The sequence below is a fragment of the Amblyomma americanum genome, chromosome 5 (assembly GCF_052857255.1).
Source record: "Amblyomma americanum isolate KBUSLIRL-KWMA chromosome 5, ASM5285725v1, whole genome shotgun sequence".
NCBI classification, from domain to species: Eukaryota; Metazoa; Arthropoda; class Arachnida; order Ixodida; family Ixodidae; genus Amblyomma; species Amblyomma americanum.
This window is the reverse complement of record NC_135501.1, coordinates 186,317,646-186,341,218: the sequence shown is the minus strand read 5'-3', so window position 1 is coordinate 186,341,218 and position 23,573 is coordinate 186,317,646. Positions and strand designations below refer to the sequence as shown.

Genomic DNA, 23,573 nt, shown 5'->3' with positions numbered 1-23,573 from the left:
CCCACTGCAAAACAACTGACAGTAAGTAATACGTAATGTATAAGGAATTCGTTCGTGCTGCTGTGAAAGTCCCGGTTCAGTGAAACAGTAGAAAAACTCTGATCGATTATTTATAGCCAGCCTGACTAAAAAAACAAGCCGTTAGGCCACCTTTACAGAGGTGGCTCAAGAGATGAAGAAAACGCGTTTTGGCTTACTTGACTTTGTGGGAAATTTGAAGGGCGCCTGAAAATTTCCTCGCCACTAATTATTGCTTTTTTCAATTGACTTGGGTTCAACCCAGCTGAACCTAGTTTACAGAGCGGAAGCTCGATTAAGCATGGTCACACACGGTTTGCTGTGGACAAACGGATTCTCAGTAAAGTCTGTGAAATCGGTTAGTCGCGGTCACACAATGGGCCAGGCGGACCGGATGATCGGTTAGGTGCCGGCTTGACTCCACTAATCATCGACGAGTCGGTGTCGTCTTCACCGACGGTCGAAGTCGAAGCGGAGGCACCGGTAACGTCAGCTACCAGCTTCCTGTGTCGTTGTTCGCGCCGCTGCTTCTCCAAACGAACTTTTTCTTCGGTTCATGCTTCAATATTAGCACGTTTGCCCACTCTATCCTTCGCCAACGCGCCCTGTCGACGCTCTTGATAATAAGAATAATTCAAGCAGCCGTCTGCGATACGCAGCCGAAGAACTGGTTCCAGCGTGGCACTCCTCCATCGCTATCTGCGAACGTCAAGCAACGCTTCGCGCTTTGTATTATCTTATCAGATGGACGCCGAGTCACGTGGTTCAGTGCAAATGCGAGGTGAACGTTTAATTACTTTGTTCAACGCAGTTGCGAAGGCAAGCGAACGCCGCCGGTTTCGGGCGCAGAAGTCACATGGTATGACGTCATAGCCACACACCCCACTCCGCCGCTTCAAGGTCATTCTTCGGAGAGACATGACCTCTAGGTTTTACATGGAAAGAGTAGAGCTTCCGCTCTAAAAGTCTTGACACCATTCCGTAATCATTAAAACTTTTGCTTCCATGTACTCCTATGGGCGCTAAGCCTGCCTTTCACTTCCAGTCGGAACTGCCTGCCTTTAACCCCCAGTTGGAACTGCTTGCCGCGAACCCACCGCTTTGTTTGTAAACACGGTGTCGGTCTGTAAAATGTTTCCTGCGCTCACAGTGGAACCTACAGAAAAGTCGAAACTCCTGCGGTGATTTTGAGTGTTCAGCGCCACGCGGCACATCATGGCAGTTGTGCAAACTAGAACGCTTGTCCAGATTTTTTTTCTGGATTTGAACCGCTTTCACTTTCAAAATATTGCAGAGATTTAGGAATGTTCGCAGCGGGTCACCACTGAACTATAGAACTAACTTTTTCACACTGAAGTCGCAGCCTGTTGCTCAAATGTCTGACCGCTAAGACGACTAACGACGACCTGTGACGTAAGCAAGATGTGATGGCGCTGCTGTCGCCGGCTAAGTCGACTGAGGGCATGACTGGGCATGTGAAAGAGGTTTAGCGCCTATAGAAATGCATGCAAACAAACGTTTTCAAAGCAGTTTTCTGATTTCACAGCGAACCCACGATATTCTCTCATACATCCTACACCAGGATGTAAAATTATGAATGGACATTTCAAATGCGGAGTACTTCTTATACGCCGCGCACGTTGGAATCACCCCTTTCTGGGTGCACGGAACGGAAGCACGACCCATAGAAACACATGTAAACAAAACTTCCCGGACAATTTTATTTGTTTCACTGCGTACTCATTGAGGAAGCCGTTCGTTAACAACTTGCAAGTGCTTTTCTGAAGAAGAGTGTGACAAAGTATGCTACGTCATTTCGAAGCTATCGTTTTAAAATGCCACGATGGACGCGTGTTGTGAAACCGCACATACCCCCAAGAGGCGCTCTTATACGTTAGATGTTTCCCCGAATAGCGCAGGCTTCTCGTGTAGTCCGCCATGCTGCCGCGTGTGCTACATATTCTCGCGAATACTGCCGTTCAACTTAGACAGCCTAGACAGCATTACACGTAAAAGCAGTTATCAAACGCCATGGCAAACGAACCAAAGAGAACCACACACTGTAGCAGACGGCATGCGCCAAGGACATCCTGGCCGCCTCCACCTCTGGCTAGTGTTATCCAGTGACTCTAGCACCGGCTACCGCGAACGCCACGTACAGGTGCCCACAAAAGTTTTTGGAACGCCGAAATCACGAAAAAGCTGAATTTTCTTCCTACGTAGAGGCACAACCAGGCATTGAAAAGTGTATTGTTCAGGTCGTGTAGGAAAATACGGAGCACATTCATCAGTTCGCGGCTGCATGCTTAATAATAATAATAATAATTGGTTTTTGGGGAAAGGAAATGGCGCAGTATTTATCTCATATATCGTTGGACACCTGAACCGCGCCGTAAGGGAAGGGATAAAGGAGGGAGTGAAAGAAGAAAGGAAGAGAGAGGTGCCGTAGTGCAGGGCTCCGGAATAATTTCGACCACCTGGGGATCTTTAACGTGCACTGACATCACACAGCACACGGGCGCCTTAGCGCTTTGCCTCCATAAAGACGCAGCCGCCGCGGTCGGGTTCAAACCCGGGAACTCCGGATCAGTAGCCGAGCGCCCTAACCACTGAGCCACCGCGGCGGGTCCTGCATGCTTAGGCTGGTCAGAAAATAAGCCTTCATGTAATTATCGTGTTCCGAAAACTTTTGTGGGCACCTTTACATGTGTAAACACGGTGTTGCTCGTCTGCTACTGTACGCGGGTCGTTTATCGTGCTGTTTGAGGGCTGTCTTCAATGTAAACATATCTATGGTGTCTAATTTGAACGGCAGTATTTTCGAGGAACGTAGCGCACGAGGCAGCATGTCGGAATACACGAGAAGCTTTCTCGATTCAGGGAACACCCAGCGGATAGATCGCCTTTTGGGGATATGTCCGGCTTCACAAATTCATTGCGACATTGTACGCGATACCGTAAAGGCCCTTTGTCGCATAAAAGCCGGTGTCGGCGTTGCTGTCGGCGTGACGGAAAAGGTCTAGTCGATTACAAGCGCTTCCCACAGATGGCGCCAGCTACACAAGCCGCACTTCGGAAACCCCTGAACCGTGGGCCCTCGCGGGTTGTGAGTCAGGCACGCTACCGCTACACCGCACAGACTCTTTCGTACGGCTTGGCTAAAGCGAGGCTTTATATGTATGCTATGTGGTCCTTCACATAATGATTATAACTGTGCAAGAGGAATCAGTGTCTGTGTCTGCGGGGCTAAGTGGAACCGCAGTCGCGTCATACCCTTTAAGGCGGAAAGCGGTCGCTTCAATATGACGTAGCATACTTTGTCACACTCTTCTTCAATGCACTCTCCAACAGCTAAAAAACAGCCACCTGCACGGGTACTCTGTGAAACTAGAAAAACACTTCTGAAAGTTTTGCTTACATGGGTTTGAATGGGCCGCGCTCCCATTCCGTACCCCAGCCGGCAGTCACCCCCGCGCGCACTTAATGAGGTGTTTTAAAAATAAATCGCCTTCAAAATGACGCTTCATACTTCCAGAAGCTGTTATAGGATGAACTTGGTTAATCTTCACGAAGGGACGACACCAGAGGTGCACTGTGAAATCACAAAGCTGCTTTGAAAACTTTTGCTTCCATGTATCCCTATGGGCACTAACCCTACTTTTCACCTTCAGTCAGCTCCGGCGAGCGCCCCCAATTCTGTAAGCATGGTGTTGGACAATGGACGTGCATAGGGGAGGCAAGGAAGTCAGTGCCCCCCCCCCAATAATAGCTATGGGGAGGGCGGCGCTCCCTGCTACCCAGGAGACATGAACAGGAACTACAAAAAACTTTGTCCCCCTTCCATGGAGAAACCTGTGCACGCCTGTGCGGCAGCCGTCAGCATTCGAGATTTGCTAGCAGACGACCACAGCAAAACGGAACCGCTTTTATTCTTTTCATACAGTGAACCATGACAATACTTTTGCCAGTTTCAGTGGGCGAACACTTATTTGCGCAGGAAACAGTCAGATTTTTCCACTTGCGCGCATCTCATGCGAGAAATGAAGGGCGCAACTCATAGATGTATGCAATAAGAAGACAAAAGAAGACGTTTGATAGCGATGCAAAACGCACGCGTCGGCCGCACTGTCTCTGCGGAGTCGGCAGCGAGCGCCTCACCAACGCTGCTACAGCCGACAAATCGCTCTGTTAGAGTGGAAAGTGTATAAAAGCGGCACTGCACCCAGCTGTTGTGCAAATAAACAGTTATCTGCGTGCCGAGAGAGCGGGCGACGCCCTCCCTCGCTGAAACGCTCCTCAGCTGGAGCTTTTCCAAGCAGTGCGGTGAGTAGACGGCTAGCGCCATCTGGTGGTTGGCGCGCGCAACTACCAGAATGAAAAACGCCGAAGGCTGCGCTGACAAGCCTACCGCGGTGAAGGGTTTTTCCATGCCGCGAATATATGAACGGGGAAAACAGCATCTCAAGGCCCGAGCCACGTTCTCAGAGAATGGTGGTAATGCGAGACGGGGGCTGTAAATTCGCCGCCTCAGACAGTATATGTTAGTCGTGCCGGCTTGAACTCTTCGCTACTGGACCGCCATGGTACAGTACAACCAAACATCGCGATACAACTGTTGTCGTTCACCTTGAGCGAGGGTGAAATGTCTGCATTATTCCGACACAACTCAGTTATGGTGGCTAATAAAGCGGCAATAGCTCCTAAGGAAGGCCCTCCGACCAATGGCGTCGTCCTATTTTCATGACGTCGCGGTGAACCGGCCTGCAACATCTGTCCCTCTCACGTCGCGAAAATGTGCCGACGCCATTGGTCGGAGGGCGTCCTTTGAGGGGCATTCGCCGCTGCTTTCTGGTGTTGTATGCGACTGAAGAAGGTTTTTTTTTTTCTACGGGATTTGAACCGGCGTTTGGCTTGAGGTTGTGTGAATCTCTGGCAGAGTTCAGGCTCATGACCCCAGTTAGCCAGATGGCGTGGCGTGGACTGCGAGCCGTACTTGCACATGGTAGCGGCCGCATGCGACACACACCGACAGCGTTTACAGTGGAAGGAATCCCCCTATACAGCCACAGCAAGAGAAGGCTGAGCCTTGCCTTCAGGCTAACGCGCAAGGCGTAGCGGGATACATCGGAGAACAGTAGCTTGTGATTCAGAGATACAACTCTCCGGCCGAAAGCTCTCGCCTGTCTCATCCTCCACCATCGATTCCGAAAAAAAAGGCCCGTCCAGGCACGCGAACTCCGATACGTCATTTTGCCCTAAATGAGACGCAGTAGTTACAACGGTAACCCCCCAGCGCTTCCCCCGGTCGAGAGCAATCCGCTGTCACAAGCATATCTTCTCCTGGAATCGTGGTCGGAACCAAGGTGTTGTGCGTAAAGCGCATCAGAGCAAAAGTTTTGAGCATTTTTAGGCGTACTTCTCCACATTCTTGGATGGTTATGATGAGGGAAATTGTTCCTGTGACATGAAATGCAGGGAGTCTTTCCTGATTCCCTTACACGAGCCAAGATGTTAGCATCAGTTATAGCGGCATCAATCTACAAGGCTGGCTTCGGATCCAACGTCTTCGTTCCAACAGGGGTAACCGAATGTGAGTAGTCTGCCGTTAGAGTCGTCACTGCAGTATACCATACGTGACCAGTATAAGTTCTCCAAGCAGTGACAAGAGCCAGATAGTGCTCAGCTCTATGAGGTGTCCTTCCCTGGAGACATGCATCACGTTAGCACTTCTTGTATCGTGCTGTTTCACATTCGGATCAAATCGGCGCACGAGCAGCTGCCGCTAGACAAGCAGCGGTGACTCCACTGTGGACGCCGACGGGTTCTTTCCACTCTGACAGTCTTCATCAGTGAGCACAGAGGTTTCCAACATGGACCGTAAAGATTCCGTAGGTGGCAAAAGTTTATTTTGCTTGCCTGCAAAATCACGGAAGAGTGATTTCACACAACCATGATGTGGTGCTTCTATAGGTGTCGCAGTGGAGATATATGTTGCTGCGTGGGCTGGTGGTAGAGCATCCGTGGATGGTTCGGAAGGGGCTACGTTCTAAATCCGACATCGTGGAAATAAACGCCCCCTCCACCACAAATCGCTCTGTTAGGATGGGTAGTGGCACTACACCCAGTTCATGTCCAGAGAAGCAGTTACCTGCGTGCCCACCTAGACGCGATGGTCCGACGTCTCCAAAACACCGACGTTTTGAGGGAAAGCCGCCGATCTTGCATATAGGAGCCATTGTTGGCGTAGTTGTTGGAGCGGTTTCTCGCTCAATCGGCACATTCCGGTTGAACTTGCTCTATTCTTGGAAAAGTACAGTTCTACTGAGTAAGACAGCTTCTTAGTCGCACGCTAGCTGCACAATGGTAACGAAGGCCTATCTGAGAGAGTTATTACCGTAACACGCGGTGTGTGGGTCAGTGACGCCATCTGTTAGAAATGACGAAAGTCTCAAGCACTGTCATTTAGGATGTAAAAGGAAGAATTACGCAGGGCTCTTAGGGCTACTTACGTGCTTTGAATGCGGAAGCATAGTTTTTATTTTTTGCTTTTAAATTTTTTCTCTTCTTTCGTTCTGACACACCTACTCATTAGCATACAGTCGTAAGGCAACGCAAATACTAGGTCCACCCTTGTTCGCCAATAAGCAACATTTACAAAACTGCAGCACTCCTAGCAGGCAACAAACATTCCGAGTTTTTCAGCTGTGTTAGGTTTCGAAAAAGGGATACAATTTCATCATCGCAGTCTATGTCCTTCATCACATTATGGATTTTTAAAACACTATATATCACAAAATATTGATACAAAATATTGAAAATATATACAGGTGTAGTCCCGGAATAGCAAAAGGCGGAAAGCCATTGCACTACGCCGCACTGCATGCAGACTAAGCAGGAAAATGGCCTTATATATGTTATCGCACCATCTACCACAGGCAGAAACCTAATGCCATGCGATTTGGGTGGAAAATCCTTCTTAATGGTGCGCTGCAAGGCATCCCAAAAGAAATAATGGAGCACGTTTCATTCTTTCTAACTACAATCGCACTGCCAGTATAATATAATGAAATCTAAACTAATTCTACCGAATCTACAGGATCGCCGAAGAGCCTTCCCGCTTGTGCCTCTTTTTAAAATTTTTTCATCATTTTACACTTGCACAATAATTCATGTTGCCGCCAGCTTATGTATCATCTCGCCGCGACCAGCATCACAAAGTAGCTGTTCCGGCAGGCCACAATACCTCATTCTCGTTTGTTCCCAAGACATCACGTGACTGGAACCACTTTCCCGCATCGACAGTAAGCATTGCTAACGTGAATAACTTGCGTTAATTCCGCTATATTTAACGAAATTGAGCTCGCTAGAATCGTATAACTATTTATTTCATCACCTGTAATTATGCTGATAGTGTATTCTTGTTCTTGTATGTTGTCACTGTATTAACCCACTCACCTCTATAATATGCTTCGTCCTTGAGGGTATACGTAAATAAACAAACAAATAAATGAATAAATAAATAAATGCCACATTATCGCCGGGAAAAAAACATGTTCAACGTCTTCCTCCTTCTTACAAAGAAATCATGTGGCTTGCGCGCTCGCCTCGCACTCTGAAAGTCCCGGGCTCAATTCCCCGCACCTTCGCAAGAAATTTAATTTTTATTTGATACCACTTTGGCGACATCTGGCATTTTGGGACCACTGCTGGTGGTCAACGCCAGCGCCGGGTTTCGTTGCCGATGAACCATGTAATGATTTCGCATTAAAATTTATAAAACTGCGTGTTTTAGATACGTAAAATAACTTTTTAACCCGCCGCGGTGGCTCAGTGGTTAGGGAGCTCGACTACTGATCCGGAGTTCCCGGGTTCGAACCCGACCGCGGCGGCTGCGTTTTTATGGAGGAAAAACGCTAAGGCGCCCGTGTGCTATGCGATGTCAGTGCACGTTAAAGATCCCCAGGTGGTCGAAATTATTCCGGAGCCCTCCACTACGGCACCTCTTTCTTCCTTTCTTCTTTCACTCCCTCCCTTGTCCCTTCCCTTACGGCGCGGTTCAGGTGTCCAACGATATATGAGACAGATACTGCGCCATTTCCTTTCCCCAAAAACCAATTATTATTATTATTAACGCGACAGAAAATCCAGCCTCGCCGTTGTGAGTGAAAAATCACGAGCAGGGCTGGTTTATATAATTGATTGTTATGGTGCAACCTTATGATATGCGAAAGAATTGCGTTCATAGACAACTTCCCTTTGAAAAAAAAAATGCGCTTGTTCAGAACAGTTCCGGGCATGAGTATAGGTTGTAGTTAGTCTTCTTTGCACATGCGCAGGGCTTGTGTTTAGACAAGGAAGAAGAATTCAAAGCAGCCGACATGGAGAGCATGTGTAAGTCGCCATTTTTCCACTGCCGGCCATTCTTCGCGGCACGGTTCATGCGCGCGTATCCGCTCGCATGTTTGGAAGCAGTGGCAGCGAAGATTCAGCAACGCGGGTAAAACTCGTGTATTTCCCAATGCCGCCTTTGAGTTTTTGCTTACATGTGCAACCAAACCCCACTGGTGAGCACGCCTTGTTTCTGAACGGCCCATACGGTTTTCCTTCTTTACAGCACCGACGCGAATCTCTGAGCGGTAAGTATACGCAGCCATTTCTCCATAGGCCTGAGCAAAATATACGGTGTTTATATTGGCGTGGTTCAGGTGTCCGCCGATATGTGAGACAGACACTGCGCCATTTCCTTTCCCCAAAACCAATTCTCATTTTCTTTGGGCCTTGCTCTCAATTTCTCAATGAAGAGATACGCTAGTTTTCTCGAATCTGTATCGATGCCATCAGGCCATATAAAAATTGGCAGTGGCTTAACTTGGCTAACCCTGGAATTCAGCGAAAAGCAAGCACGCTTGCTAAGCGTCTGAGGCTCGTCCATGGCAACTCCGCTAGACGCTCGCGACAGCCGTTCTATATATACCCACACGACCACGTGGCTATGACGTGACATCACATGGTCTTCGACACCCCATCGGATGTCCTTAAGGTCAAAGGTCAACCTAAAGGTCACCCAATGTCAAAGGTCAACTAGAGTTCATGCGCCAAGGGTTCGACACCATGACTGAATCACATATGGTGATACACGGCTATCCTTGGTTGGGCTGAAGGTCGTTCAAGGTCATTCTCCGGCCTACGCGACTACTTCACCTAGCGTAGTGAAGCTTTTCGCTTCAAAAGCACCGTTCACCAAACGCCTCAGCTGTTACAGGTTACGCAGACGACAGAGGCAGGCAAGATGTTTCACGCTTTGTGAATGCGTATACAGTCTCGGTGACGAAACGGGCCGTCTAGCTGTCTCCTGGCGGGGCTGTCCTCCACTCTGTTGCAGGCACATGATGCCGTGGAGTGTGGCAACCGCTGGCATGGGCGTCTTCGTCCTGGGCTGCTTCATCTTCTGGCTCATGGTGGCGCCGAGTGAGCGTCTCTCTTTTGGCCACGGCGAGCCGTTCGTGGCGAGCGAATGCAGTTCGTTGCGAAAGTTTACGGAACAGTTAGGCGGCAGAGAGAAAAAAAAGAAACTACAGCCGCTTAGATGGTCTGACGCGATGAACTCCGTAAGCAGAATGCGTTTTTAGCATGCTGCTTTTCCCTTTTGTCTCATCCCGCTGTCCAAGAGTTGTGCCTGGAGATCAGCCTTTAATTATACCCCAGGCGAAGACAAGCGAGCGCTAACGCATGGTTAAGAGACCGCAAGCGGGCAGAGTGGGTGAGGGAACAAACGCGGGTTAATGACATCCTAGTCGTAATCGAAAGGAAGAGATGGGCTTGGGCAGGGCATGTAATGCGAAGGCAAGATAACCAACGGTCATCGAGGGTCACGGAGTGGACTCCAAGAGAGTGCAAGCGTAGCAGGGGGCGGCAGAAAGTTAGGTGGGCGGATGAGATTAAAAATTTTGCGGGCATACGGTGGGCGCAGCTGGCAAAGGACAGGCTTAATTGGAGAGACATGAAAGAGGAATTTGCCCCGCGTGGCTGTAGTCAGGTTGATGATGATGATAGCGATCTTATGCTTTACATCTGCTGCAGTTACACTTAGTTTTACTTTGGCTGGCTTGTGGCTCGCTAATGATTTTTTTCTGCTTTTTACATTTATTGCATTGTACACATTTCGCCATGCTACAGCGCCGCGTTGGATCAGTCGATGATGCGCGCTCGCTTTCCCTTTCCACTCACTCGCCGTCCGCATGGGGGCGTCACTGTACCTGGCTGCGCTGTGTAACCACCTGACGTTAAATCTGGAGCAGAGCCCCCATGAACTTTAGCCCAAATATCCCGTGATTCCCACCCTCACACTTTCCGATGAACAAAGTTGTTGAACTACGAACTTCAAGGCCACTGGCGCAGCTTTTTCAAGAACGGGGCAGAAGCGTCTGAGATTGGCGTTCGTATCCACTGGGGTGGTAGGAAAAGAGTTAACCGGTCTCATGACCCACTTACACAAGGTAAACGGTCACATCACCAATTAATATAACCAGTGGGTCAAGTGATCAATGACAATGGGGACACAGTGTCATACGATGACATTATTCCGTGTGAATGACGCGATATCCGCACAAGCTGACCCGCCCACCGCCAGCGTGCACGCACTGATTAGTCCCGATGCGGCAGCTGCTGGGTACCTGACACCCTTGAGGCTAGCCGCGCATGCGCACTGACAACGTTAGGGATCCCAGTACTCAGATAAAGGCATGCTAAATAGGGTGGTAGCATAGCGTGATCCACTATCCGCTGCCGCGGGGCGCCACTGCGTACGCGCTGATTGGCCCCGACGCGGCAGGCGCGCACGTAGCTGACGGGCACGTGGCGCCATCTGCATGGCGCCCTCAGAGCTCTTATAGCGCCTCGCGGAAGCGGATCCCGGTAGCGGAGCGCGCTGTGCCATAACTCTCTAATGTGTCTAATGAGGCTGCCGCGAGACGGTTCTGCGGTTGTTCCTGGCCCGAGGTCTTTAGTCACAAGCGGCGAGCCTCTGGAAGCCATACTGCAGGTTCAAGAAGGTTGCCCGCGAACCTACCTAAAAGCCACATTAGCGAACGCGTAGCGGCAACCGAAGCCGACAGCTTTGTTCACTGCTGCAGGTGAAAGCCGGATTCACGCGCTCCAATGTACGGTAGTGAAATGAGGTGGACTTTAGCAGAACATGGCACATATGCGCGCCTTTTTGCATGTCCTGGAGAATATCATATCCTGCTTCGCCGTATGACCTGAGTATCTGCTTCATCGCAGGCCGAAGGCCACTGCACATAGCCAACGCGACGGTGGCAACGCCGCTCAACTATTCGGAGCTCACGTGAGCCCTTCGCCAGCTGCCTGCTCATCACCAGTGCCACGACAACCGCGCCTTCCTGTCAGGACAAGTTCCCGCTGATGACAGAAGTGAACAGTTCACTGCCTGAATTACTGCTCTTCCCATAATTATGCCTTCATTGTGGATGGCTATTGTGAGCAACTGCAAAATCTAACAAATTAAGACTTTGTCAACAAAGCATTGCAGCACGTTTTACTTTCCTACATCGTTGTGCCACTGCTAGAAACTAAAACAGGAGTAATGTATCATTTATAACAACCAGAACACCCCTACATTCCTGCATTCGCTGCAACCAACTACTACTCCCAAGGCTGCCACATCATACTAGATACAACTCATTTGCCTTTGCCTCAAAGCATAGGTGCTTTTGAAGTAGATATTTTTCAACCCGTCATGTGCGACACACTGTAGCCTGGAAGGCTCAAATAGACATATGCTCCCAGGCCAACCAATTTAATATGCAACGTAAGAAGAGTCTTATACTGACACTGTGATGACTGTCTCCTAGCTGCGAATTCCCTCGTATTATCTGGATTCCTGCTCCTCCTAAACTATACTCTCATGGCTCTAGAATGAGCCAACATGGGCAAAGGCAGTGGTGGGCGATGCACCAGACCACAGATCACGATTGTGCGCGCCATCTTTTGACCGCCTGCCGAAGTGGCTGAGAAGCTACGGCAAGCTGCTGAGCACAAGCACAATCATGGCTATAGGGGGCCGTACTTTCAGGCAGGCGAAAAGCCCCTAGGCGATGCTCGGTTGATCTTTTGAATGCGTTAGCAGCCGAAGTTCTTATATCCAAAGTGGGACACTTAGGTTCGTTACACCCGAATAATAATAATTGGTATTTAGGGAAAGGAAATGGCGCAGTATCTGTCTCATGTATCCTTGGCCACCTGAACCGCGCCCTAAGGGAAGGGATAAATGAGGGAGTGAAAGAAAGGAATAGAGAGGTGCTGTAGTGGAGGGCTCCGGAATAATTTCGACCACCTGGGGATCTTTAACGTGCACCGACCTCGCACAGTACACGGGCCTTTAGCATTTCGCCTCCATCGAAATTCGACCGCCGCGGCCGGGATCGAACCCGCGCCTTTCGGGCCGGCAGCTGAGCACCGCAACCACTCAGCCGCCGCGGCGGTTAGTTATCGCAATTTGTATTTAGACATGCTTCCAGCACACACGATATACCGAATTGAAATGAGAAAAATGCTAACCGGAAATTTCAAAGCGCTCAAGCGCAATTTTTCATTGCAACGTCACCTGCGTTCAGCTCTTGCTTAACATGCTCTGCATTTTTGCTTTTCACGCTTCTTCCGCAGTTGCACATGTGAATGTGAGAAACTAATCACCCACAGGTGAATAGTGCGCACCAGAAAGATTCAAATCTGAACACAGCTCTCAACTCCCCTGCCGAAAACGCATACAGGTGCGGCCAAAACAATATGAAGGACACTTCTCACTTGAACTGGAAGCACATCAGAAGCATTTAGAATAGGTATTAAGATTTCCCAGTTTTCAATATGGTTAGAAGAATCACATTTTGCTTCTTCAAAAAAGACATGCAGTGCAAAGGCGACAGAATTTTCTTCACATATTTGTAATTAAAGTATGCAGAACACTAGTGCAACGGAAAGAAAACATTCAGATGAAGCCAGATGTATTTTCTCTTAATACGTGACAATGTGGCACTGGCAGAACAAAGCGACCGCACCAACAAAGCAGTAAAACGGAGAGATTTAACGTAAAGCATATCTTAAGTAGATGGGCATGTTCCTGAAGATTAATCTGAAGCCTAAGTACAGAAAATTGTGCTTTGTTACAAGACTACAGACGCGAAATTACAAAGCTCAGAAACAAATACGACTGCCTTTCTGGTTATACAGAAATGCCCCTTAGGCAATAGTAGCACTCTCTGGCCGAAAGGATATTTTAATTTGGTTTTAACTGCCGACTATACAGAGACCTTACAATTCAAAACCCACCGGCAGCGACATCTCCACGACGAGCCCTCGATGCGACAAAGTGACGCCATGCAGATACCTATGACGCGTAGCAGAGCGCCGCGACGCTGAAGGCTGGATCTCACTCATCGATTTTAAGAGACGCAACCTTCTTGATCAGTGCTTCGCAAGGTCCGTGTGCGCATCACTGGAATGTGCACACATGATCACAGCCTTGCCGTCGGGAGGCGCTTGTGTGACAGTCATACATCAACTTGAAGTTGCACAGTGGTCATGCTCCTGCTATGCAGTGGCCACTTTTCTACTCGCCCGTGAAAACGGTCTATGCAAACACCAGTGACGGCGCCAAGGGGTGGAAACTAGCTCCCCAAAAATTTGTCAGCCTATACAAAAATTAGTCTACTGTTGCCATTAGACAGCTATGGACAACATGGATGACAGATGCATCAACACAGATAAAATTTAACCTCCCCCCAACCCCACTGCTAATTTCCTGGTGCCATCCCTGTTACTGACAAGTGCCTGTACACTGTCATTCTGGCATGCAGAAAGCACACAACCCAGTGCTTACGTTTAATGCAGCAATGGTACACCAGCAAACAATACTGTGGTGTAAAACAAGAGCAGAACTAAACCTTTCACAACTTCCAACTTGAATGGCACTCTGATTACCGACACCTAACTAAAATGTGCTTCACAGCTCGCAGAACTAGGCTACATGCTGTTACATTTCTATGTGCAATAAAGTAAAAAAAGAGTTAACAATCTATGTACTCTCACACAACACATTTTTACATTTATTGTACATCATGAGTGGCACACAGGAAAATGTCCACGATGGAAAGGCTCACAGCACAACTATGAAAAGAAACAAAGGCTGGGGGTGGGGGGAACAACGTGGTGGTGATGAAAAACTGTGGGCCGCAGGGAGGGTAATTCTGAACATTGCTGGAGCAGTGGCAGCTTGCTCACTGCTTGTGAGAAATGGTGGGCTAAGTGTTCCCCAGTTCACGACTGGCTTTTGGATGCCTGTCGCCGCAGAAGTATGTAGATCTTCTCCTTGATCCATGACTTGTTGTATGGCGCATAAGAATTTGTCGACTTCTGGTACCTAGAGAAACAAGGGAACAGAAGTATGCAACTGGGATGCAGTAACATAAGACTACACTCAACTTTTATTATTGAGCCTTCAATGCACAACTGGCACACAACTTAGGAAAAATAATTCTGTTCTATGAACGAGACATTTTTGGAACACCTCGGCAGATGCAGAGTGCAGGTCTGCAAACATCACTAAAGGTAAAATTCAATCGAAAATGTCAAGTGGCAACCATACACGAAACGTTTCCAGCATTGCCTTGATGAAGACATCCCACATATTTTCAGTGCGGTGCACCAACTGCAACCAGTCAAGATACCCATCGGGAAATGTAGCATTGTACTTCAAAACAAGAGCCTCTAGTAATAAACCGCGGCAGTCTTGTTCATTTACCCATACCACTGCAAGCTTTTGCTTCCTTTACTCATGCAATCTGCAAAACAACATCTTTGATAACCTCTTTTAAGCTCATACCTCCTAATGCTTCCAGCAGTGATGTGACTGTCTGAAGTGACTTTAAGAGCAACCAAACATGCCTTCAGGTGCACAATAGTGAGCATCTAGTGCATGCATGCACACAAACACTGCAAACAACTAATTTTTTGCGAGGTCTATGTGATTTGTGAAAAAGAGAAAATGAGGTCTTTGCAATAATTAAGTTGTTTACAGTACACAAAAAAGCAGAGAAATGAGTGGCTGTTACAATACACATGAAAAAAGCCAATAGTCACCGAAAACTAGGAAAGCGCAAGTTTTTTTTTTCACTGTACTCTTGATCACTGGCATATCTCATTAGTAGTCTAATAATTTCTTAAAATAAAAGATATTTTAAAGAAAATAGGAGAAAAGACAACCACATGCTGCTAGAAAGATCTGAACTGTTGATCTCAGCATGTCACGTAAAATGCTCGACCAACTGAGCTACATACATGGGTGGCTGTCCCCTTGCCCCTCCTGCTCCAAACCTTGTACTTATTCGCCAAGTTTCATTAGCTATTTTTATTTGAAGCCACGAACGATATGCCATTGCAGGTGGTCTGTGTAGCAAGGCGGACATTTTACGCGACAGCGTAAGTCTCCCGCAGTGCACAAAAACCAACATTGTCATAAGTGGCAGCTTGAGCTCAAACTCTCGATTGGCTGAAAGGTTACTACCATCACAGGTGCAGCAGCAGACATTTTACCTCAATATTTTTTCGTTCTGGCATGACTGTAGCCAAAGACCCAAAGACCTGGCATGTGGAGCTATGCTACTCGTATTGTTATTGAGGTAAATCACCATAAAAAATTTTCAATTATGTCGAAGCACTATAATTATTAAATAAAATTAGGTGACATTATTGTTGACAGATTTGATATGTTCAACTCAGCCATAAAAAGTAGCATAGCCCCATAGTTTAGTTCTTTCTGAACTAAGCAGTATAAGATTAACTGAAATTGCACCATAAAAACAAACTTCCATAGGGCTAGTCACGTTGCCAAAAAACACAAAGCTGAGGAAATCGAATCTGAAGTATAGTAAAATGAACAGTCGGTAGCCTCACAATTATATTTCTCACTAAAGACAATGTTCTTCCCAACTCTAAACCTGTCTTTGAATTCTGAATATGTCTACTAAAACTGAAGACATCACAAACTACCCGAGGCCAATATAGCTCATGCCATTAGGAATTCAGCAAAGTCTTGGCTTCAAACCTAGCCAAGTGATGGCAATACTTTATAGCACATTTTGACCTGCATATAACGAAAGAGAAAGAAGTCTGCAATTTTACATTACATCCTGTTTTTCTTTTACATGCAGTTTTTGTGTGAAGACTCAAAATTACAATGCACAACAGAAACCAGTCAGAAATAAATGTAGGTGAAATCCCCACAGATGTTTACAGTAATTCCCCATTGCAGTCGAAGTCATAAACGCGGAGAATGTTTTGCGATCGAGCTGGCTGGTAGCACCACTGCGGCAGCAGTTGCCTCCAACTTGCACAACGCCGCTACAAGTGGGTTGGCGGAGAGTAGGGGTGTCCGAGGCAACATGGCTAGGCCAGAGGAGAGCGCGCGCTTTCGCACCGCTGCTGGTAGGCTGGCCACGGAGGCACTACCTCCTTCCCGCGTGCTCCCTTCGATCTGGCCACCTTAGTTTTCCCAGGAAACGCACACTTCGCATTGACAGCACTCCCCAACATCGTATTCATAATACAGCGAAAGCGCATAAAAACGAAAAAAATCAGCATGCAGATTGCGCCCACACGAAGCGCTATGGAGAAGAGCCAACAGAAGATGGCACTCTAGGCGCTACTATCCGTAGCCGATGCCAATAAAAGCACACGCGAGCATTGGCTGCCTTTTTGACATCGTTTCCTTGTGTGGTGGCGTGGGCACCTTCCGCGGTAGTTCCAAGTTTTTCACACGCACTTTTTCACCGACATCATGGCACCAAGCAGCAGACTGTGCCATCATAGTGCATCCTTCAAACCTGCAAACCGGTCGAAACTTCGGCGTGGATGAAAAAAAATGTTTGCTCTTGGAGGAGGCAGTGTGAACTTTGTGTTTGTGTCACAACAAGGAGGGCCTTCACGGGCCCAAAGAAAGGCCACCATACCAAAAGAATCAGAACTGGCAGGGCTCATGAAATCGCAGAGGTGAGTGGCACTTCTGATGACCACGGGAACAGTGAAACTTGTGAGCTAACTCCAACAGGTTGCATCAAGCGCACGTCATTAGGAGTTGCACCTAGCTGGATCGCTGCAGCCTGGATGACATACTGGAAAGCTTGGTTACATGCTAGTTCAGAAACTGCAGCATTCCCAATGCACTTTATGGCACAGAAGATTGTGCACTGCACAAATAGGACAGTGATAAGGAGGTCAGCGATGATGAGCACAAGTGAGCGGAAGCAGGTCCGTGAAAATAAATGCTGTTTGTGTGCTGTCCCTGCTGTCATTCTTAAATGTTTTTTGACCGGCTTACATTCGAGGAAAGTTTCTTTATTAGGCCTTCAACTTTCGGTGTAAATACAAGTAAATACGGTATCAGTGCCGGAATGATGCAAGCAACCGCGCAGTGGCAATGGGCGTGCATTGCTCGACCTGTGCCTTTTAGTGGATGAAACGGCGGAGGAAGAGAGCTTTTGAACACCATTTACCTACAAGAAGCATATTATTTAAACTGGTGAACTTTATGGTACCCTCCCGAGTTTTAAATCCCCAGCACACTTAAAAAGAAATGCCAATTACAAATGGTACTCCTAACAAGTTACATCATACATGGCTTCCCAATATGGATTTCAATCACTCCCATTTTTTGCCAAGACCTCACACCTTTGTCAAGCTAAGCGACTTCAAATTCACATTCATGATGGCACTTGGTTGTTATACCATGCTGAAGTCAGCCAACTAATCCAAATTTTTTGCGACAAAACCACAGATCTGTTGCTTGTTTCTGAGACAACGACAAATAATCTCATAATATTCTAATCTTAACAAGCAGCTCAAAAGCCACGCTACCCACAGAGTGCAAAAGCTAGCCCTAACACCCTACTCAGCCCACCAAACCTCCTCAGAGGCCTTAAAATTCAGATCAAGCTTAGAGCAGAACCTAATGCAATGACAACCATGTGTTCTGGCTAGAAAACTGCTCCCCGCATTGCAACAACACAGAAATCCTGTTTCTGACAGCTCTGTGGGTTTCACCAGATGTGTGTACTCACACTAGGCAGCTCAGGTCCACCAGTTGGTCCACAAAGTCGAACAGCTGGCTGATGTCATAGGTGATGGAGGGAGTGTTGGGATTCTGCCGTTTCAGGTGCTCCTCGTAGATGTGGCATACACCTTCCATGCACTCGTTCACCGACTCAAAGTCTGAGTAGGTGCGGGTCTCCGGCTTCCCAGGCTGGACTAGCAGGATTGTGTGGGACTGGACAGCGAGGGCACGGCAGCAAAACATCTCACCATAAGACAGGCTCAACTTCTGAGCCACAATAGCAGTTTGACGCTCTGCCACAAACTGCCAGCTATTGCCTTTTTGAGCGGGTAAAGGAAGGAAGATATTTTTGATACCTTGTTCACTGTGATAAATGATACCAGTGCCACTGTAATCATGCATGGCCATCAACTTGTTCACTGTGATAAATGATACCAGTGCCACTCTAATCATTCATGGCCATCAAAAGCATATAGACAAGTTCACACACCAATGAATCCACACACACTTATTTATCAGCAACAAAGTTCTGCCAGACAAAAGCCCCTCCCAATGACCTCCTGATTATGACACAATCTGTGCTTGCAACAGGCAAATAGGCAAATGTGTGGTACATCTTGTAATCACACACCAATGAAGACAATAACCATCCGCACCTTCAGGCACTATCTAAGCAATTGCACGTACGGAAAAATGTTTTCTCCTAGTGTGCCGCAAATGACAGCATTACTTTGTTGAAAGGCTGCATGCAGCCTTGTCTTTATTGACTTTGTATGAGGTTCAAGCTACTGTGCAGCAAGGTTTGTGTAACACCAAATGACCACTGCAACACCTTCCAACACCTTCTTTTAGGGAGTGGCTATTCTCCCAGCAGCTGTGGGAATTCCGCTCCCTCAATACTCACGGCACTCGCCTCTCATAGGCTGTACATGATAACATGCACTGCGAATTATCGTCACACGCGGCTAGTGCTTGCCGTTTACTATTTATAGTTTTATTATATTACCATTATTTATTTATAGCTTTAGAACAGCCAATGAGAGGCGAGTGCCGTGAGAGGAAGCGGAATTGTCACGACTGCCGGGAGAATGCGGAACTTGCACTGCAGTTTGCGGTGCCGATTGCAGCGCCATAACACACTGCCTAGCGAGAAGAGCAAGCAGTCTTGGGTAGTACTGGATGGATGGATGGATGGATGGATGGATACGGCTGAACCCTTTACATCGGGCGGTGGCTCAAGCCACCTAGATAAGCTTTGTGAAATTTTACTCCTGTCGTGCTTTTAGCTACCAATCAGATAACCTTCGCTTGGTTACTTCTAACCTCTTAAAATCCACTTTCACTTCACTATCCCTAAACCCCAATGCCTTAGGTAAGTCAGCCCCGCTGCCTTCCACTGTAGGGTGAAGCCCTTTACAGGAGAGTATCAAGTGTTCAGCCGTTTCCTCCTCCTCTCCGCACACAATGCACAAAGTGTCTATCTCCTGGTACCTGACTCTATACGTCTTAGTCCGCAAAACTCGTCCTGGCCTCAAACAACAACGAACTTCCCCTACAATTATCATAGATATTTTCTTTGACAATTTCCTGTTTATAGGTCCGGCATGTTCCCAGTGTTGATTTCGTCAGCATCCCTGTTTTCCACAAAGCTCTCTCTGTTTCTTTAACCTTTTTCTTAACCGATAATTGCTGATCTGCCCCCTTACTGCTGTCCAGATATTTGCTTGTCAATTTTCTAGTTCGCTTTCTCCATTTCATGTCAACATTCTTTATATACAGGTATCTGAAAACTTTCCTAGCCCACCGCTTTTCCTCCATCTTTCTCAATCGTTCCTCAAATGCTATCTTACTGCTAGCCTCTCTGCTCTCGAAAGACGCCCATCCCATATCACCCTGTACCCCCTGATTTGGTGTATTGCCATGTGCTCCCAAAGCTAACCTCCCTACTCCCCGTTGCCTAATTTCCAGCCTTGCTTGAACATCTGGCCTCATACACAGGACCGCATTACCGAAGGTCAGGCTAGGGATCATCACCCCTTTCCAGATTTCTCTTACCACCTCATACCTATTGTAATTCCACAGTGCCCTATTTTTCATGACAGCTGCATTCCTACTAGCTTTATTCATTACATATTTTTCATGCTCTGTCAGATACTCAGCACTGTTATTTATCCACACCCCAAGGTAGTTGTACTCATTCACTACTTTTAGCACGAACTCCTGTATTCTATGCTCGCCGCCCTCTTCATTAAATATCATGACTGCAGATTTTTCTTTACTATACTTGAAGCGTAATCTATCTCCCTCTGTACTGCATATGTCTAACAACTTCTGCAGGTCTTCCTTGTTGTCAGCCATTATCACTATATCGTCCGCATATATTAGTCCCGGTAATGTCTGTTTAATCAATTCCCCTTGCTTGAAAAAAGATAGGTTGAAGCCTAGTCCTCTCCCCTCTAGCTTGGTCTCCAACCCTTGCAGGTACAACATGAACAACAAAGGGGACAGAGGACATCCTTGTCTAAGCCCCCGCTGTATCTCTACAGGCCCTGATACATTTTTTCCCATTTTATGAGCACTCTGTTACCTCTATATATATCTTTTAAAAGATAAATTACTCCATTTTCCACATCCAATGTGCCCAGTATGTCCCACAAATGCTCCTGAGTAACGTCATAGGCTCCCCTAATATCCAGAATTGCTAGCCATAAGGGCCTATGTTCCTTTTCCGCAATTTCTATACACTGTGTCAATGAAAATAGATTGTCCTCCAACCTCCTTTGTTTCCGGAACCCATTCTGTAGTTCCCCTAACACCCCCTCGTTCTCCACCCAAGCCTGCAGTCTATCCTTAATAATTTGCATCACCACCCTGTAAACCACAGATGTCACTGTTATGGGGCGATAGTTACTTACGTCTGCTTTGTCCCCCTTTCCCTTATATATCATGTTCATTCTACTTAATCGCCATTCATCGGGGACTTTCTCATCCACTATCATTTTGTTCACTACCTGTATTAATGTTTGCTTGGATTTTGGTCCTAACTTCTTTATCAACATAATCGGGATACCATCTGGTCCTGTTGATGTGCCACTAGGAACCTTCTTCTCTGCCCTTTCCCACTCTCCTTGCTCAAGTGAAGCTATTGCTGTAACCGGTCTATCCTCCTTCGATAAATTATGTACCACGTGCTTTGCTGAAAATTTTTCCGTCATCCTTGTTCCTATGTGTTTTATTGCTTCATCCCCTTCTAGTCGAATACCCTCATCTGTAACAATAAACCTTTGTTCTAGCCTAGTTTTAGTACTTATTGCATTTAGATGTTTCCAGAATTTTTGGGCTGCTTTTCTATCCTTTTTATTTACTTTTGACATCCATTGGGCCCCCTTTCTTCTAATTTTCCCATTAATCAAATAGGATGCGTCCCTTCTACACTTTATGAAGATATCCCATTTTCTGTCTACTTCGGGTTTTGGTTCCCCCCTCTTCTTGAATATCTGTGTTCCCTGGACGCTTCCTTGCGCTTTTCTATTGCCCTCTTGACCTCCTCATCCCACCAACTCTTGGGTTTGCATCTTTTCCCTTTTAGCTTTACTCGCACCTTAGCTAGCTCTAGCTCCAGTAATCGAGTTAATTTGGTATAAGTCCATTCTGTTTCACTATCCTCAAAAATTACTTTCTCGATTTGTTTGGCTGCTGCTTCCAATTGCTTTTCTGAGTAAAAATTTCCCCCTGATTGTTCATCTTGCTTCAGTCCTACATTGCTTTTTCTTCTGAACCTCAACTTGATACGCTTGTGGTCACTACCTGGACTCTTCGTACTTTTCCGCGCCACCTTCAGGCGCTTATCGGCGTGAGCCTCCGCACTCTGTCGAAGGCGCACGTGCCGTGCGTCAGCTATTTGGGCTACGCCGAGAGAAGCTAGGTAATGAATGCTTTCAGCCAAAAGCGGGTATCTAATCGCGCAGAATGTGTTCTCGCTTTTGCAGCGGCCCAAGCGGCTGACGAAAGCAGTTTTGAGTCACCGAATGGAACAATTGCAGGGCCACCTTGGCAGCGCAGGTTCCCCATACCGACGCTCCAGGGAAGCTTTCGCGCGCATTCGTCGTGCATGTGGTGGGTTGCCTTGTTGTGCCCACTCCCATCTAGTAGCATGCTCCCCCGAGCTTCTTAACAGAAACAGCGTAACAGTTAAGGCTGAGGGCTGGCCAATGGAAGCAAGCAGTCTTCATGGAACTTTCTACGTAGACACGGGGCATGCCGCTCCTAAGAATGCTGATGTATGATGGTGTAAACAATAGGTATACCACACAAGACGAACGCAGTCAGCGTCGAAAAAAAAAAAACCCTTGCATTGCATGTGGCATTACCAGCGCTCTACAGGGAGCCGCCTCGCAAAATTCACAGCTTGTTTTTCAGCTTTCAAAGGCTAAGTGCGCAGGCAAGGAACGGGCACTTCGTAAAATCTCGGCTTCCGCTTTTGACCTGGAAAAGCAGCAAGCCTCGAAGTAGATGGAATAACTTAATAGTAGATGGAGTAAGTAGATGGAATAAATGGATAAGTAGATGGAATAAAGTTTCCTTGAGTCAGGCACGTGCGCGAAATGAAGCATGCAAAAAGTTTCGCTTGCTGCTGCCATGAAATGCGCTGTACAGCAAACTGCACACAAAAACAACCGACAGCGCAGACGCCGGTGGTCGCAAAACGCTGGCTCGGAGCAACAGTAACGATAAACTAGGCTATTATACTCCACAGTATTGAAATGTGGACACTGAAGCAACAGGTCAGTTACGAGTGAGGTTACGTGAAATTAATTACAATGCAATATTTGCAGTTCTTTTGTGCGCCCGCCAACGGGTTAAGCCTAACGTTTCAAGTCGAAAGCTCGCAGCGTAGTAACGACGCAGTTCGTTCCAGACAAGACAAACGACACATGGCAATGTTCTACAGCAACGGGTCTTGTCCTTTCAACATACCATAGCTGCCACTTTTCTTGTACAGCTTCCAGGCAAAAACTAACTTAAAAGTTGCAGCAACGGCGAGAAAATCACGGCCGCAAACTTCACGCTAGCAACCACCAGCCAACAGCAAAAGCGTGCAGTGTACTCTCGAACGCAGGAAGCCGCTAGCGCAGCTGGTTTCTTTCAGTGTTGAACGCACAGAGCCGCTTTGTGCCGGTTCTCGCTGACAGGATTCTAGTCTAGCAGACGACGCAGTGTAACACATAAATGAGGAGATGCTTTAGTTCTCGTCTCAAAAAATAAACCAATGAGGATGTTCAAAATGTGCTGCTGCTGCAATTCTTTTGATTGTCACCACATAGCAACTGGGGAGGATTGCGAGCAGCGCTTCACAGGCGCCTTTCGTGTTCGACTCTTACACAGCTGTTCGAAAGAACAAAACACGTCGGTGCGATATGGCTTTTTTGTTCCC

General features: G+C 47.3%; 1 protein-coding gene and 1 long non-coding RNA gene across 2 annotated transcripts; one reads left to right on the top strand and one right to left on the bottom strand.

Annotated features, from left to right (window-relative positions):
- The first annotated feature begins 8,354 nt into the window (after positions 1–8,354).
- On the top strand, positions 8,355–11,557 carry LOC144133210 (uncharacterized). The gene is made up of 4 exons (XR_013315006.1): positions 8,355–8,409; positions 8,633–8,654; positions 9,401–9,486; positions 11,299–11,557. It is a non-coding gene; the product is annotated as an uncharacterized LOC144133210 (long non-coding RNA).
- A 2,555-nt stretch (positions 11,558–14,112) lies between these two features.
- On the bottom strand, positions 14,113–23,272 carry e(r) (enhancer of rudimentary). Its single transcript, XM_077666105.1, has 3 exons — positions 23,117–23,272; positions 18,147–18,352; positions 14,113–14,452 (listed from the first exon to the last, which is right to left on the bottom strand). Exons 1-3 carry the CDS (start codon positions 23,117–23,119, stop codon positions 14,350–14,352), a joined length of 312 nt encoding a protein of 103 aa, XP_077522231.1. The 5' UTR covers positions 23,120–23,272; the 3' UTR covers positions 14,113–14,349.
- Between the last annotated feature and the right edge of the window lie 301 nt (positions 23,273–23,573).